Here is an 18,464-nt window from a genome sequence, read left to right on the forward strand (position 1 = left end):
TTCCAATTTCCAAAGGACTCTGTAACACCCAACCTATTAAGAACCAGCTCTGAGGAGCTGGTTTTTGAGCTAATCTGCATTCAAATATTAGAAAACATCTTCAAATAACAGAATCCATAGACCAAACAAGATTTTTTACCAATCACTAAAGCAGTCAGATAACTTAATTTTAACTGATATCTGATTTACTTTGATTTGATCCTTATAAATATATTAACCAAGGTGAATCATCAAATTATTGAAAACTAATGTAATAAAGATAGTAGTTATGAGATGATTGACACCGATGGAACTGCTTATAACCAAGAGCCTACACCTCAATGAGAGAGAAATTGTGGACCAGAGCAAGAGTACAGTGATTAGGGCTTTTGCCTAGCAAATGGCCTACCCTAGTTCAATCCCTGGTACCCCTTGTATTCTACCAGCAACCATAAGAGTGAGTCCTGAGCGCAGAATCCAGAGTAATCCCTGAGCACTGACCGTGGGGCTTAAAACTAACAAAAGTGAGACTATTTTACTTAAAATGGTGCATCCACTCTCAAGAGAATAGTTAAGATACACAACCTCAAATGATTTTCGTTTGCTCTTAGAGAAAGACCAAGATTCCAGCATCTCCCAATGGTCCTCCTTTTGTCTGCTCTAAGGCTGATTTTTATTTCCTCTTTTATTTGTATTCCTGCTGCCCCTCCAGGCCCAGCATTCACATTCACTTTGCCTTTCATATTTATAGCCTACGACTTATATTTTACTCATGATAAAAGCCTTAACACAAATGTCCCTGCTTTAAGAAGCTGCCTTGTTGAAGGTTGGGGTGTGACTCTGGCTAGTTCAGGTTTTCTATTAGATATTTTCACAGAATTGTGTGCCTTTAATTCAAGCATTTGCACTAGGAGTAATCCTATATCGCTTTAATCATTTACTCACTGTCGTCTCTCTTTCCTATTCTAAGTAATCATCATGAGGCCAGAATCAATAAACACTTCCTCTGGGATCCCCACACCTAAATGACTGCCACTCTAGTGAGTAGCAAAAGTCCCAAACTAGCACTCTAGCAGGCCTGGAAGGCATCAAGCAAAGACACTTACAATCCTGAGCAATTGGTCTGAAGGACCAGAGAACTAGTTTTACACTCATCCTTCTTCCCTATTTCTCCCACTTTTGGAAAGTAAATGTCTACCCTGTACTTGCCCGCTATCTCATTTGGGAGCACAGAGGTTTTGTGGTTTGAAAGGTCACAGGAGAGGATTTTATTACAGGTAGCTGATTTAAGAAACATTTATTTTTTTCTATACTCAGGGCATATTCCTGGCTCTGTGTTTAAGGAGCACTCATGGTGATTCTCAGGGAATCATATAAAATGCCAGAGATCTAACCTGGAAGGTCACTCATAAGGCATGTGCCCGACATGCTGTGAACTCACTCCAGACCATCCAGTCCCTGATTTAAGAAATGTTTATATAAGGCATGAGAAGTGTTGCAATACTAAGATACTTGAAGATATTTGGGACGCAGGGTATCAGAAGCATGAACTAGTGTGGCCAACAGGAACATAATCTTTTGGATTCAGTAGTGTCCCCTCAATCTATGTACATTCTATTCCTGATCTATCATATGTTATTGATTTTCAGTGACAAACTAAAAATATTACCAAATCCCCATTATCAACATAGTTTTACATATCTAGGATTTAGACATCTTCCAGTATCATTTACACCACCATTGTCTTCTTCCCTCCACCTGAGTTCCCAGGTTCCCTCTGACCATGCACCCCAGAATCTCCAGTCTACTACTTATAGGCATATTTTTATTATTGTTATTGATCTCTTGTTTTAGGTTGTTTTACTCTGGTGTCTGTAATTGAGGCTCTACCACTTCTTTATAACATCAATGTACTTACATACCCTTGACAGCCATAGCTTCCCTTCTATCCCCCTTTTGATTTTTTTCAGTCTCTGCACTTCTCCCATTCTGGGTCCAAGGCATTAGGAACAAATAAGGTGCTAACTAAGGAATCATCAGTGAAAATGAGTGACAAGCTTTTTTTTACGGTCTTAATGACCTTAGGAGGTTGCAGACATAGTACAGTAGCTAGGGCAATGACCTTGTATGTCAGTGACCTGGGTCCAATACATAGCAGCTCATATTGAATGCTAAGCAACACCAGGAGTGACTTTTGAGTACAGAGCCAGGAGAAACTCCTGAGCATCACTGGACATGTACAAAGACAACCCCTCCCCCAAAACCCCACTGGTAACCTTTAAAAGTAAATGAACTTCCCTCATCCCTTCTCACTCATATGCACTGAGAAAAGGCTGTGTGAGAACATAGTAAGAAGAGAGAAGTCAGCAAGTTAGAAAAAAGTCACAAGAACAAGATCCTTGAAAGGATCTCACCGCTGATTTTCTAGAATACAGAGCTCAATGAATTAAAATTTGCCTTGACTATGCTAGTTTGACTATGCCATTTTCTATGTCAGCTTAAACTGGCTAATAGGCTTAGAATTATTTCTGGTTATATAAGAACAGACCAAACATATTTCAGCTATGATATACCTATGTATATATGTATATGTACATTGGTAGATATGTATATGTATACCTATGTATTTGTTTTATGCTCTGTTATCAATTTCTAGATTTATATCAGGAATATCAAGAAAGAGGCTCAGAACTATCTTGCAATATTTACTGAAAAAAATGAACACAGATGCAGTACTTCATTGCTTCCTATGAAAAATAATCCAAGATTATAATCTTTTTTCTTTATTTTGATTTGGGGGGCACACTTAGCATGTTTCTGGCACCATAAGTGAGACTAGGGATCGAAAAAGGCTTGTGCCATGCAATTCAAGCACCTTAAGCTTTTACTATTTTTCCAGCCCAGATTCTATTATTGAATAATTAAGCATGCCCTAAATTCAGATATTGCCTGCATCTGCAGTTACCTATAAAATAAATGCTTTAATTTACTATATTATATTCCAGAAATATTTGCTAATTTTATGTACTCCCTAGTAATGTTATAATAATTGTAAAACATCGAATTCTTCAATAGTTCTTCCCTTCAAATAGTTCTGAATAATATTTGGGGGGTGGTTCTAAACCATGTAGGAACCAAGCCTGCCATGTATCCATCGTCAATCTGCCATCAGTTTTACCATCCTTTCAAAAGGCTGCAGATCAGAGTCCTTAAGATAATAAGGACATATTAGGACATATGTCTAGTATGCACCCAACTTAGTTCAATTCTCAACACCACATGAATAGGTATAGTCCTGGAGGTGTCCCAAAGGTGACAAGGCTTGGGTCTAGATGATTCCAGAACGTCTGGAGCATTCTGGGGTTCAGCAGCACTGCAGAACCTGAACAAGATCACATCCTTGGGCTCTCACACTGATTTAGAAGGCAATGGCCAACAATTGCTGTTAGGAACCCCTGACCCCCAAACAAAAACTTAGATCCAGTTAGTCTTCTTAATCTCTAATTAAGGTTTAATGCAAAATCTTTCTATCTCCCCTATCAGTTCTCATGAACTGTGTATAGTTCCCCATAATTATGCTAAAATAGTCCACTATTCACATGATTCCATCTTTAAATTTCTTACACTTGCAGGCATATTCAATATTTTTCTTAGGTACTTCAATGCCAATTATAACTTGTTTGTCCTTCCTGATCATAAGCCATCCTTCCTGTGACCCAAGAGATTGACAATTATAGGCTATAGCTTCTTGTCCTCTGCCTTCTGATTAAGTTTAGTCATTGGGGACCCCTGCTCTGATACTTCAAGTAGGGAGAAGAGTGAAGTGGGTTGTTTATTTTTTTCTGCTCTTTCCAGGGATGTTGAGCTGGGCTGGCTCTGCAGATTGCTTTTACAATGGCATCTTTCAGGCTCACAGAGACTTTCCAAGCCTCTCCTTTCCACATCATTACTGTCCTAAGATGCTTAGTAATAATAGCTCTAATGCTGGGTTACAGCAGTTCCTCTCACAAATAAACAATTCCTTAATAAATAAGTCACTTCAACTTATACTAAACTATTTGGCCATTAGCTTTTAAGAAATTATCTATCTGATTTTACAGTTTATTGTGCTTATGTAGATTTGAATTGTTTGACTCTTAAAACATGAACTGTCATTCGAAATAAGATCTGAATTAGTGGGTGTTTATCATATATGTTGTTCCATTACACTAAAACTGCCTCTCTATTCTACAAACAAAAAAATTTAATACTCTAAATGTGTGATAATCTAAATGGTGTTCCTTTTTATTTCAGAATTTGAAAATTCATTGATTACCTATGAAGGCTGACTTTCTGTGCTTTTGTCTTCATTTTTACTGTCCTTAAGTATTTGAAAGGAAAATGTTCTTTGTTAAATAAATTGCCATTCTTCTTTTAGAAAATGCCGATAAATTATTACTACTCATGTTTTTAAAAAAGGAGGAAAGATTCTAACCTTACAAATCTTTAACTGGCTTTTAATTGCTGTTGGATCTGATGTGGAGGTGGGTTGGGTTTTCAACCAGTTTTCAGCAGTAGTTGTCATCTGTTCCAATTGTTGGAGCTGATTATAGAAAGTGATGATGTTGGTCTGATACTCCAGCCAGTTAAGTCTCTCACTTAGCAATTGGCAGAACTCGATCCACCGGCTGTTCAGTTGTTCTGAGGCTTGCTTGATGCTGTCAGCGTTGACACCCTCTGAAAAGAAAGATTTGTTTAATACATCCACTCATGCCAGAGAATAAAAGCAAGATATTATGTGAAGTTTAAAATTATTCAATATGTGAATATTTCAAACAAACTTATTTACTGGGAGTAAAAACAACAACTTAATTTCTGGTTATTGAATATAAATTATTTCTTATCAAAATTTTTATTTTAATAAGGATACATATTATGAGATTAGGAAGAAAAAATTGTATGAAAGGAAAAAAATCACAAAGTAAAAGAGTTATCATGAACATTAAAATATTATAGGTCCCAAACAAATTTGCCAGATCATGTATACTATTAAAGTGTCTCTCTCCAAAGCCAACTTGCATGCACTTTACTTTTTGTAGCACATTTGAGAAGCAGTTGAAATGTCTACAGTTGGATGAATTTTAAGAGAAAAAGTGAGAAGTTATAAAAAATAATTAACTCTGGGTTTCTATTACAAGCAGATTGTTCCTGGGTGCAAATAACTGAAATCACTAAAAAAATCCTTCTATTATGAAACAGGTTTTAAATTTACAAATGTAAGAGCTGAGTCAAATTTTTAAAATCATTATTCACTATCTGAAGACTAAAAAAAGAAAAAATCTATCAATGCTAAAATGGAAAGAAGCAAATCATATTGCCTTCAGCCTTCTGTAATACCTATTTCATGTGGTGCAATATATAGTAGGTATTATATATATAAATAATTAATATATTTGGCTAATTAATATATTAATTATCAGTATTTAAAATAACAGTCCTTTAATTATGGATCTGAATACATGTAATACCTTGCTCCCTTTAACTTTCCAGTACTCATTTAATTTTCATTTTCTTAAGGTTTGTAGGAAGTAAGCATTCTTCAAACAACTAGAGCAATAGTACAGCAGGGAAAGCACTTGCTTTGCACATGACTGACCTGAATACAATCCACAGCACCCTGTCTGAGCACTTTCTAAGACTGATTTCCCTGAACACTGTCAGGAAGCCCTGAGCACCCCTGAATTTGCTTTATTTAAAATATCCTCCTTATATATTTTAAGTGTTCTCCTAATAAGCATCTAATAGTTATGAATCAATTGGTATTTTTAAGATATGAAATATGTTATATTAATCAAACTGTCAGTATTAATTTTATTTTGAGCAATGACCAATAGTATAGAAAAATGTTTGAGAGGGATGCCCCTTAGTAATAATAGTTGAGAAATGGAAGTATTTAAATCTAAAATTTCAGTCATATGGGAACAGTTTAAGAAAATATATATTAAATTGCTTATAAGCTATTAAAATTACATAAGGAAGGGCTGGTGTATAGTACAGTAGATAGAATGCTTGCAGACAGGTGACCTAGGTTTGATGCGCAGTACAACAGAGGATCCCCCAAGTCTGCTTGCAATGATCACTGACAAGAGGCCAGAGTAAGCCCAGAGTAGTGCTGAGCTGAGTGTGCCCCCCCCCAAAAAAGAAAAAAAATAATAATGCCTTTAACTTTGAATTATACCTAATTTAATCTAAAGAATTTCAAGTCAAACTCTAAGGTCAAAAATTCTATGACATTTTTTCCAAAGATAGAATTTAATAGATCTGTATTGATCATTATCTAAAACAGTCATAAACAGTATGATGTGCCATAAAATATGACTATGATACCACTTTAAAATAAACTAAGTGAGAAAATAAATTTTGCATAAATCTACTATGAACCCTACCATACCCTGAACATATTAGCACAATGAATTGAAATTGAATAATGGAAAAAAATTAATATGTTAAAGAACTATATGATGATGAATGTAGCTAGACGATCATATATAGTAAGAAAATCATAGTAAGAAAAATTATATGAGTTAGACTGGAGCTCAAATGTGATCTTCTTACCTCCAGATAAACTAAATTTCATTATTTATATAATATTGGTTCTCACATTTAAATTGTTCTCAGTATGTGTGAAATACTCATAGAAAATTTGAAAAAATACCAATGAAATATCTGTTGAAATTAATAAAAAAAGAAAGCATACAAGAAAGCCAGATGATATTTAATATGCCTAATGAAGAAAGAAGATTTTCTTCTTATTTCTTTGTTCCTGGCATCATATTTGGAAGTACTGAAGTTCTATCTATCTTGCATCTATGCTCACTCCTGGAGGTGTTGGGATCATATGGGCTGGGCCTGAGGCCACTATTTTTACTTTATATACTGTACTGTTTCCAGTTGGGGTAAATTTCTTTTGAAAGACTAACGAGGGTCATTTATAAAATAAAATAAACAATTATCATTTAGTTATTTATAGTATAGCATACTATTGTTGGCCACAAAAGTTAAATGTGCTTGTGTTCAATTCTAATAGAAATCCAGTAAGCCATTGAAAATTTCTGAATTTTTAGGAACTCTTAGAATAACTGATAACTCATCTACATATTGGTAACTTGAAATTATTCTTGACAATCATGTCAAAAACATAAATCAGAAATTTCTAGAGATAAATTGGTTGTAGAAATTATTTCTATTAATGATCTGTATGTAAAATCATAAAGCAATCATAAAAATGACATTTGTGGATTTTTATTTTATGGCAAGTCTTTGGACTTGATATTGCTGAAAGCAATATGACAATGCTTTGTTATGTGATAGATAAAGGATCAGGCAAGAGATTGGGCCATTGGTAGAGGGAAGATCACACAAGTGGTGGGATTTATGTTGGAACACCGTAGACACAAAACAACTGTATTATGAATAATTTTTATGAATTATATATATATTATGAATAACTATCAATAATTTTGCAAATAATGAAGTTTTAAAACAAAATTGAAAAAACTTAAATGACTTGTGTGAATATGTTTTATGGTCAACTAACATACAGACACACCAAACCTGTCTACCTAAACTATTAACTTTAGCACAATTTTGCAGTGACAGTAACGGAATGTCCAATATTAAGTAGGCAAGGAATCATAAATACACCCTACTGTGAACTCCCTCAACTCAAATCAATAGTTTACTTCATACATACATATCTAGGAAAACAGTATCTAAACGTGCAAAAAGTCAAGCACACATAATTTCTCCTGCTTCGAATTTTCTTCAAAATTAAATAATAGTCTGTAAGTACTGTCACATTACTTAGTGTACAAGTCAAAATGCAATTTTTTTCAAATTCATAAATTAACTAGACCTTATTTTTGTACTTCCTGGTCCTAAGACAACCCCTCAATTTTCTTTTTCTTTTCTTTTTTGGCCACACCTGGAGGTGCTCAGGTATCACTCCTGGCATACTTGGGGGACTGACTATACTTGCAGTATTATGGACTCAACCACACTGAGAAAGGCAGGTACTTTAATTTCTGTACTATTTCTCTGACCCAATTCCTTAAAACTTGTGCAGAATATTCAAGGGCACTAAGTGTTTCTCAAGTGCATCATTATGCATGACTAATTTTTACTACATATACTTTCATAGATTTACATAATATTTATAGATTTCAAAGGATTGTTTTACCACCAAAATGTTTAAGATTTGACAACACAATTTGTGCAAACAAATCTTTCAATTTTTACATAACAATCACTTGAGTACCTGACTTTCTGATTTTTTTTTTTGGTTAGCTACTTATGAACACAAATGCTCACTCACCAGTCAGTATGAACAATAGTGATGGAAACCATTTTGTAGTAGTGTATTAAAATCTCAGGGATAAAGGATCATAATCCATTCACAACTCGTATTCTAAACAACCCCTGAAATAGTCTATGAATAAATATATTGCACCCAGAGGAAATGGATCATTACTTGAAGTGCATCCATTAATTTTATTACTTGTGTACAGTGCATAACAGACTGTTAGAATGATTTTAATTGTGCACCACCTTCCATGCAAATACTTCAGAACTGCCACTTAAAGTGAAGTATTCCTCATCAAGTATATTCATCATTACCCATGAAGCCAGGAGAGAATAATGCAAAAACTGTGTTTTCAGAGCTCTTGAATTAGACGACTGTTTGGAATAAAAGCTGAAAATAACGTCACTAATAAATATCCCCCTATATTTCTTGTCCATTGAGTGAGGGTTATTACAAGTCCATACCACATTTAATATAAGAGCCTGAATATAATGGAAATTCATTCAGAGTCTGTGAAGGTCTTAGTATTGCTGATTAACTTCCAGAGACTTCTCTGATTGCACTAAGTTTTATATAACAGATACAAAATTTTAAATATAACTCCAATATGTATGTTTAAAGTCATATTTGTAGTGAGTAAAGTGCATACAATTAATAATTAAGCTTTTCTTAATTTCCAAACATGCAATTAGAAGAGAAAAAGTGTTTCCTATTCATATTTGCTTATATGACTAATTGTCTCCAGTAGCAGTAATATGATCATTATTTTTCTATACCATATACCACTCACCATCACCACCAAGTCTCTACCTTTAGATAGTAAACAAAGAAAAATGTGCCTGTCAATTAACAACAATTATTCATGTGGAATCTGTGTAGACCATTATTCTAAGTGTCATATTACAAAACATAATACATAAATCAAGGTGTCCTAAACTGAGGGCTGAACATATGAGTGAATTGGTGCAACTGTGGAAAGTGGCTCATTCATGATGCAAGAACCAACTGGTTTACAGATAAGCCACAGAATTTCTTTTATAGAAACAGAACAGCTATGGCACTGAAAAATCTTGCCAATGCCATAAAGAAAAGATGTTGGGAGTTGTGACTGTGAGGTGTGTTGATAAAATAATACTACCTGCCATGGCACATCAGATAGAAGTCTGATGCCCAAACTCAAATGAGATTACTTGCCTGGCCTACTGAAATGAGCTATAAAGCAAAGCACTAAAAATCTATGTCCATAGTTAAGAGAAGTTCCTGTCTGTGTTATCAGTCTGTGCAATTTCATTACGAACCTTAGGAGCCTTACTATTAGGCTTCTCTTTAAATACTATAATCTAACACTCAGGGGGTTATGGTTTTGAGATGTTCTTTTAGTAAAATATACTAATAATTACTGCCTTTAAACCTTCCTTAATGTGATTGCAGCCAGGCTTTTAATTAACACACTGAAAAGTACAATTAGAAATTGAAAGTGAAACACAATTTAATGTAGGAAACATTAACACTATTAGATAATTATGTTATAGTAGTTTCTCTGGAAATTGTTCTTAAACAATTGTATAGTTCAGGAACACTGAGCTATGCTTATTTATTTTCCAGTGAAACTTTTGCTACAGTATTTTTAGTAACCTCGATAATAGCAAGTACAATCAACTGACCTAGAATAATTTCTGTTATACTGATAACAACTACTCTATGCATTGATACAAGATGTGCTTTTCAAAACTAAAAATTGAAGAGTCTAATTCTCAATAGATATAAAAAGGAAGATTGATTTTAAGTAAAAAAACAAAATCAAATTATGACAGCTCATAATCAGTCCTATCCGAGAAAGTTTCATCAAAAGCTTAATATTGATGAATAACTGCCCAAAACTCTAATGATAAATAATATGCAAATAGTAGAAAAATACTATACCTCTGTGTTATGTATTTGTGAAAGTTTTACCATATGTTATGTTTGTGTTTTTATAAAAGATTAATGTATATAAAACTTAATCTTGTAAATGAATAGAGGATAGAAAACAGTATGGGAGGGAGATAAAGAGCTTATTAGCTTAGAAAGCTGACCCCAGCTCAATCCCCTGAACACTGCCAGGGGTCACCCTGAAGCGAGTCAGGAAAAACCACTGAATACCAATGCAAGTGGCCCCAAGGTCCAAAATCTAAATATATAAAAATACCCCTATTCATCCTTAAAGCTATAATAACAATAATAGATCCTTAAGGAAACAATAAATGTTCCCACTTATTTTCATTAAATATCAAGAAAGTTAGCGATTTCATATACTAAGAGAGTGGTAGTCATATATATTGACAATATCATAAGAATCTTCATTATGAAAAAGTTCTCCACTAGTGAGTTCACTCCACCATTCAAATCTCTAATAAAATATTCCCCAAATTTAGCTAATAAACTGGTGTTTACATGGGAATATAAAAAAATAATGGAATGTTGGTCTAAAGTGGTTATGTATAACTCATTCAAAATTATACCAGAATGCAAAATGTAAAGGTCCAAATATAACTTGCAATTGCATCATTTTGCATGATATTGGCAAGATTATTAAAAATCTATGTGTTCTGAAAGTACTTTGTTCCATACCACATGTTCAATTTTGTTTTGTCATCTAGAATTCATGAGTTCATTCTGTCTGAACTTTCTCAAATTCTCTAGACAATCTTATGCCATCTCAATCCTGTTTCTCAGAGCCTACCTTCTTTCCTTTTCTTCAAGAAACTTCCATTGAAGCTAGTAAATTGTTGTTTTCTGCATTTCTTAAGTACCATTAGAGGTCAAAACAGACATAACAATATATGCACTAATGAATAGCATTAGCTATAATATGTCTTTAGAGTTATGCTCTGAAAGGCATTTTCAATGATGTTTTTAAAGCCATTCTATGTATTTGAGAACATAAGCTAACCCTATGTAAAATCATTTCTATTAAAAAACTACTTTTTTATATATTTTCTACAGATAACATACAGTAATTATATTTCCACTATGCATATTTACTTTTACAGTCTGTTATGTTTATCCCCATAATGCACAGAATTTATTCAAGGTGCATTTATTTGAAGAAGAGCATCACATAACACTAACTTAGAATGACTTAGCTTTATCCCAATATGGTGGGGACAGGGTTGAGGCTAAGAGTAACAGTGTTCAGGGCTGATTCCTAGCTCTGCACTAGGTAACCTTCTTGGAGGTGTTCAGTGGACAAGAGTAACAGTGTTCAGGACTGATTCCTAGCTCTGCACTCAGGTAACCTTCCTGGAGGTGCTCAGTGGACCATTTCTGTTGATGGGGATTGAACAGTAGTTGCCACATGTAAAAAAATGTTCCTGACCCCCTGAACTATTTCTATGGCTCCTTACTCTAATTTTTGGTTATTGCTTTTATTGAAAAATGTAATACTGTTAAATATCCTCTTAATAAGTAAATCATGTACACATTAATCCAACACCACATTCACCACCAATGTAACAAGGGCCTCTCCAAATCACCCCCAATTCCCAGGTAAGCTCAGTTCTATAGGCAAAATTTTGCTTCGAATGAGTGTGCTATTTGTTGTTCCATTATTATGCTTCTTTATATCCCATATTTGAGAGTGATAATTTGTTCATAATTCATGGTGTTGGTGATGATACACACATGCAGGCAAAGAAAGCTAAACTCCTGAAATTCTACAAAATGTTAAATCAATAATAAATGGATAATTACACATTTCCCAAAAACTGTACCCTAATTTTTAGGACAAAATATGTAGTTAAAAACAAGCATCATTTCATGAGGCTCAAAATAAAGTTATCATGATGCAGTTCTCATATTCTTATCTATGACTAGAAATACAAGTATGGATGTATTCTATGTGGCCAGAAGTCATAGTATAACTCCACAATGCAAACCCTAGAAAGTAGAATTTGGACTTATCAATTTAACAGCTTCACTAGGATAACTGTTGGCAATAGATTGAGAAAAACCTTAATTTCTCATTCAGCTTCATGAGTCCCAAAAGAAAACTGTATTTCTAGACGTTGTGCCAGAGAAGCTAGTGTAAATTAGTGTTGGGGGCCTTCTACAAAAAATGTAAAGTTCTCCTGAGATTTAACTGTTTATTGAGTTCAACTCAATTCACATAATCACATCCAAGGAATCCTGTGTACTCTGTTTAGGGAAAGACAAGGAAAGAGATAAGTGGGGCTATTCCAAGCTATGTTTAAATCATTATGTAAATTGTATGAATGAGCCAAGCTTATTCTCTAGTGATAGCCCAACTTTGAGCCTCAGCACATATTTTAGCACCTTATCTTGACTGGTAGAATTAATGGGAAGTGTAGAATCTGATAAGTAGACCCTAAAATTGTGCCTGTACTCCTTACTGCTTTTTCTGCTTTGAATCTCTCTCTCTCTCTCCTCCCTATCCCTAACCCACTCCTCTTTCAGTCTTTTATACCCAGTAGTGTTCAGGGATTACTCCTAGTTGTGTGCTCAGGTGTCATTACAGGCTGTGCTCAGGGAACCATACATAGTGATGCGTTCTCTTCATGCAAGACCAGTACCTGAGCAATTGCACTTTCTCTCTGTCCCTCCTAGATTAATATTTTCCTATATAATATTATTTATTATTTTCTGGCCTATAATGTCTTATTACCCATCTTAATTTTTATTTTGTAAGGAGAATATCATCAATAAGTAGTTAACAGACACCTATTTGAGTCCATATTTTGCTTCATGTCTTCTCAAGTTAGAGCAGTGAGATCATTAGCCTAGAAAATGCTATTAACACAAATTATATGCTCATTTTCATCCTGAATGTAGTTTTTAATTACCCCTCAAAAATCCTTTCCTTCATTTCTGTATTTTAACTGCTTTTTGAATAATTCAGTGTCTGCTATCCTAAGATCATCTAAGGTAAACTGTGATTGATATTTAATTATGAAATCAAACGACTTACTATATTAGCTTATTAAAATCAAAAAGTTATAAAGCAGGTATGGGAGTTATAAGAAAGTTACAAAAATATTTTACTTCTGTCATTTTATTTACCAATTATATGTTGTTTTCAAACTTCTCGGAGAAGAAACCAGCAACAATCATCCATTTAGAAGTTTTAGTCACACCTTTTAAAATATATACAGCCGATATATTCATTAATTTGCCAATCCAACCCTTAACTGTCATATTAGATCCCTTTTAAGCCTTAGCCAAATACAGTTAGGAGTCTCATTAGAAGGAAATGAATTGAATTCCTAGGAAGATCATATAATGTTTTAAGACCTGCCTGACAATTAAGGATAAAGAACTTTATGCATGGGATTTATGTTCCAGAGTATGAACAATTTCTGGTTAAAGCTTATATGGACAACAATAGCATTTGTTATATATAGTTAAGATAATCTTGTAAGTATATGATTTACACAACATCTTGTTTAGAAATCATTATCTCCAATTTCCATGAAGCACTTATATCTGAAATAAATATAGTAGCCTAAAACAGCCATTCGAAAGAAGTTTCTTTACAATTGATGTCAAAGCGAATTCTGTTCAGACAGCTTGGTGGCACTGGAGTTAGCATGAGTTAATTTTAAATAATTGCTAAAAACAGTTCTTCTCACTCTGTGCTTTATACTTTCCTCATAACTTGGAATTTAAAAATGAAAATTGTTCAGAGAAAACAGTACTGAAAATGAGTGAAGAAATGAAATGCAACACAAAATTGTCAAATGTATTAGGAGCTAACTGGCATGTTGATGAAGCCTTCCATATAATTCATCAACTTGGAAAAATTTATTGCAAGAATTATTTAAAATCAGATTATAATCACTTTACATACATTATATGATTGCTTATATTTCCAATTATTTCTGCAAATCTTGGTAATGATTTGCACAAATGCTAGCAGCAGTCGCATTAAAATTTATTTTTCTATGAAAGATAGATCAGATATTTAACCACATCCCATCTTGTGCTACGAAACTTAAAGTTGACATTTTTCCCCCTAATAATATGTCTGGCCTTGACAAAGAATGGTATAACTCTCACATACTCACTTGAATTTACATTTGCATTCAGGAAGTGATGGATAGAATTCAGCTGATAGATATGAACCTATGTGTTTATCAAATCCCTAGAAATATTATCTAAATCAACTCCATGTAATTACCATTCACCATCTGTTCCACCAAGGCCTGAGCTGATCTGCTGGCATCTTGGAGTCTTCTGAACTTCTCGGCTTTTTCTCGTTCTATGGCCTGCGGTAGAATCACAGAGGTGAGTATTTCAATGCAAGGATTGTGAAGCTACACAGTAATTAGAACTTCGACTTGCCCTTTAAAGCCTTAAGATATTTCACTCTGGCAGCTTATCGGATATATCTAAAGATTTTTTTTCAAGTATCTCAGTACCAGGCCTATCAAAATGGCAATTAAATTACAAGCCGTTCTCATATTGAACTGCTACAATTTCTAATAGGAAGATTTCAACCTTGAACTGCTTTTGTTTACATATCGATGTCAAATGCATTCTAAGATGGCTAAAACAAAACAGAACCAGAAAAACAAAGCCACAAACAAGAGATGCAATAAAGTCAGAGCTTAACAACATAAGGAGAAAATGGTAGGTCATTACAATGGCAATCACTAAATTTGCTGGTGATATGTAAATACTTCCCACTGCAAAACAAAGAAAAACATCTAGTAAACACATATAAAACAGGAAAACACTTAAGCTGCCAAAGAAATAACAAAAATTTAAATATAAAATTGTGGGTTAGGATTTCTCTCTAAAATTGCGAAGTTTCAAAGGAACATAGTTTTAAAGGCTTTCTCAATTCTTTTGTTCATTTCTCCTAGCTTTTGGAAAAACAGAAACTATTCAAATGAACCAAAATAACCTTCAATGCTACTGATTTCATTAATAATGTCTCTATAGAGCTATGCATTTAAACCTGATGCAGTAGCACTGATACTATAGTCATTAAAATCATGTAGCTTGAACAATATGTGTTAAGTGCCCGAGAAAAAATCACCCACAGAAAAAGTGATAACAGTGCACTGAACATATATTAAGAATAGTAAGTTTTGCGACTATAAAACTGTATTGCACAAAATCTCTAGGTGGGTTTAAAGCATGATGTTATTATATATTCATTTATTTTTCAGACTAGTATATATTTCCATCTCCCAGAATCCAAATATTTGGTTGTTAAATATCAAGTACAGCCTGGAGAATATATACTGTGGGACATCCATGCTCTCCAGTAATGTTCAAAGGAACATTCTTCAAGAATGAAAATATTCTTTTTATTTGTTTCAAAGCAGGGTAGCTAATAACCACACAATTACAAATACTTAAAATGGAGGAAGTGTTATTAAAGGAGTTAATTTATTTTATTTTTAGGACCAACTTCCTAATTCAAAACCTCACAATATGGGGCCTGAGCAATGGCACAAGCAGCAGGGCATTTGCCTTGCACGAGCTGACCTAGGAGGGACCAACGTTCGGTCCCCCCGGGGTCCCATATGGTCCCCTGAGCCAGGAGCGATTTCTGAGTGCACAGGAGTAACCTTTGAGCATCACCGGGTGTGGCCCAAAAAACAAAACAAAGCAAAACAAAAATCCTCACAATATTTTCTACTGAACAGCACACATGATCATAAAAGAGAGATTGTTTGGAATGGCAAGTTTCAGACTTGGTGCTATTCAGAGTTATCTTCTGGCTCTGTCTTCAGGGGTCACTCACTGAGGACCTCAGGAGACCATATGCAGTTATCAAATACCGAATTTGGGCGAGACCTGTGTCAGTACCCTGTCAGTGGTACCATCCGTTTAGTCCAATAGATATATACCCCCGAAAAAATCAGCTACGTTTAATTTTAGGCTATTTGGGAAATAACCATTTTATGTCATGGTCAGGGAAACTTCATAGTGATGGGCACATTTTAATATGATTCAACAAACACTGATAATAATGTTTGAGGGAACATATGCTCCCAGAATCCACACACTTTAGCAGGCCAAACTTCCTGGTTACCTTGATGGTCAGTTTTACAAAGGCATTTTTCTAGAAGATAAGAACAGCCAAAGAATACTCAGAATTTCTAGCTAAACTGAAAAGCTCATGAATGTAGTTACAATCCCTTGTTACATGGAAGAATAGAGAGGGAACTGCTAAATTCACTTTTTGTCACATTTTATCTGGGCATGCTGCTGCCACAGAAATTTTCTTTTTTTAAAATAATATCTTTATTTAATTACCTTGATTACAGACATGATTGCAGTTGGGTTTCAGTCATATAAAGAACACCCCCTTGGGGCCGGAGAGATAGCACAGCAGCATTTGCCTTGCAAGCAGCCGATCCAGGACCTAAGGTGGTTGGTTCGAATCCCGGCATCCCATATGGTACCCCTGTGCTGTCAGGAACTATTTCTGAACAGACAGCCAGGAGTAACCCCTGAGCAAAGCCGGGTGTGGCCCAAAAAAATAAACAAACAAACAAAAAACACCCCCTTAACCAGTGCAATATTTGTTCTCCATTTTAAGGTAAATACTGGGCTGGAGAGAGAGCTCATAGGGCTTTGCACAGCAGGTTGTGTGCAGGAGGCCTAGGTACCATTCCTGAACAGTTGAGAATAATCTATGAGAACCGAGCTGGGAGTAGCTCCTTATTGGCACTGAGTATGATCACTAATAAAAATTAATGCCGTATGTGAAGATTTCAGGGCATGTTGAAGAAGTAAATTAAGAATGGTGAAAATAAATATGGAAGAATACTGGCTCTATTGTCCAAAATAATGAAATAACAAAATAACCAAAATCAAGTTCAAATGAAATCTTTTATAATACGATTCATAACAATTGAGCTACAGAAGGAATTTTGCTGTTTCAAATTTGAAAAATTCCAGACATAGGGAGAGAGAGAAAAAAGAGAGAGATAGAAAGAGATGGAAAAAATCAAAAGTGTGGAGAGAGAAAATAAGGGTGTGAGTGTAAGAGGGAGGTAGAGGGTCAAAAGAAAGAATATATTTGTATTACAATAGACAAACAAAATAATGACAGCAAACTTATCTTTGACTTGATATTTTGAGTCATGTTTTTCTCTCATAGTATATTTTTATCATAGCTACAATGAATGTTTTAATATTTATTTATATCATTATATTTTCATTTATTGTCATTTCATTTACTGTTTTTTTAATTTGGGCCACTCATGGCAGAACTCAGAGAACCATATGAGGGCCTGGTTTCAAACCTGGGTAAGTCGCATTCAAGCGCTATGTCTACAGTACCATTTATTTCTGTCTCTTTTATTTCTTTATGTTTATTTTACTATGATGTTTGCTTCTTGGGGGCCATAATTCAAAGATTTTCATGGCATACTAATATTACTACACTCAGAACACTCAATAGTGCTCATTGAATCATAGGGGGTAGCAGGGATTAAAAGTAGCACAAAAACATACAAGATAAACACCCTCCCCACTGTACTATCACTCTTTCCCCCTTATTTTTTCTTTTTCAAACATGCATTTACATAGTGTCAAATCAGAACTATGTCATTATCTTTATAAATAACGAAAGTTATCAATAGTCTTCTAAGGAGCACGATCATAATTGCTTTATGCTAAGTTTCTAAGGGAATAAACATTTAGTGCTTCTAAGAGCAAGGAAACATACTTGACTATCTTAGGAATATAATTTTAATTAAATATTTCATGAGTCACACATCCATTTATTGTATATTAAATAAAATAACAATAATTACCACAAACTACCAGTGGTGAAATAACAATCACTGTTATTCCCAGATTTATGGAGGAAGAGAGTGAAACACAACAAGAGAACTATGGAATAACTCGATTTAAAATGAGGACCTAGGAACCAGGGAGCCAGCTCAAAGGGCTGGGATGCATGTAGGTTCCTGAAATCAGACCTCTGCACTGCATGGACCTCTGTGCACTACTAAGGTGAATCGTTAGGCAGCGAACAAAACTACTGGGCCTAAGCACTGAACTGTCAGACACATAGCTAAGAATTGACAGGAGTGGCCTTGGGCCATGTTAGCATTGATGGGAAAGACTTTTGGCATGTCAGATTATAGATTATGTCAATTATTTCTAATTTATTTTTCAA

The 18,464-nt window shown here is 34.4% G+C and overlaps 1 protein-coding gene across 1 annotated transcript in view; it reads right to left on the minus strand.

Moving 5' to 3' along the window:
* DMD (dystrophin) overlaps positions 1–18,464 on the minus strand; it is a 2,686,579-nt gene that overhangs the window by 1,729,354 nt on the left and 938,761 nt on the right. Inside the window, exons 19-20 of the mRNA XM_049766737.1 lie at positions 14,496–14,583; positions 4,454–4,695 (exon numbers count right to left, since the gene is read on the minus strand). Of these exons, the coding sequence (XP_049622694.1) occupies positions 4,454–4,695; positions 14,496–14,583 (330 nt within the window). The remainder of the gene's footprint in view (positions 1–4,453; positions 4,696–14,495; positions 14,584–18,464) is intronic.

Source organism: Suncus etruscus, chromosome X (assembly GCF_024139225.1).
Source record: "Suncus etruscus isolate mSunEtr1 chromosome X, mSunEtr1.pri.cur, whole genome shotgun sequence".
Classification (NCBI taxonomy): Eukaryota; Metazoa; Chordata; class Mammalia; order Eulipotyphla; family Soricidae; genus Suncus; species Suncus etruscus.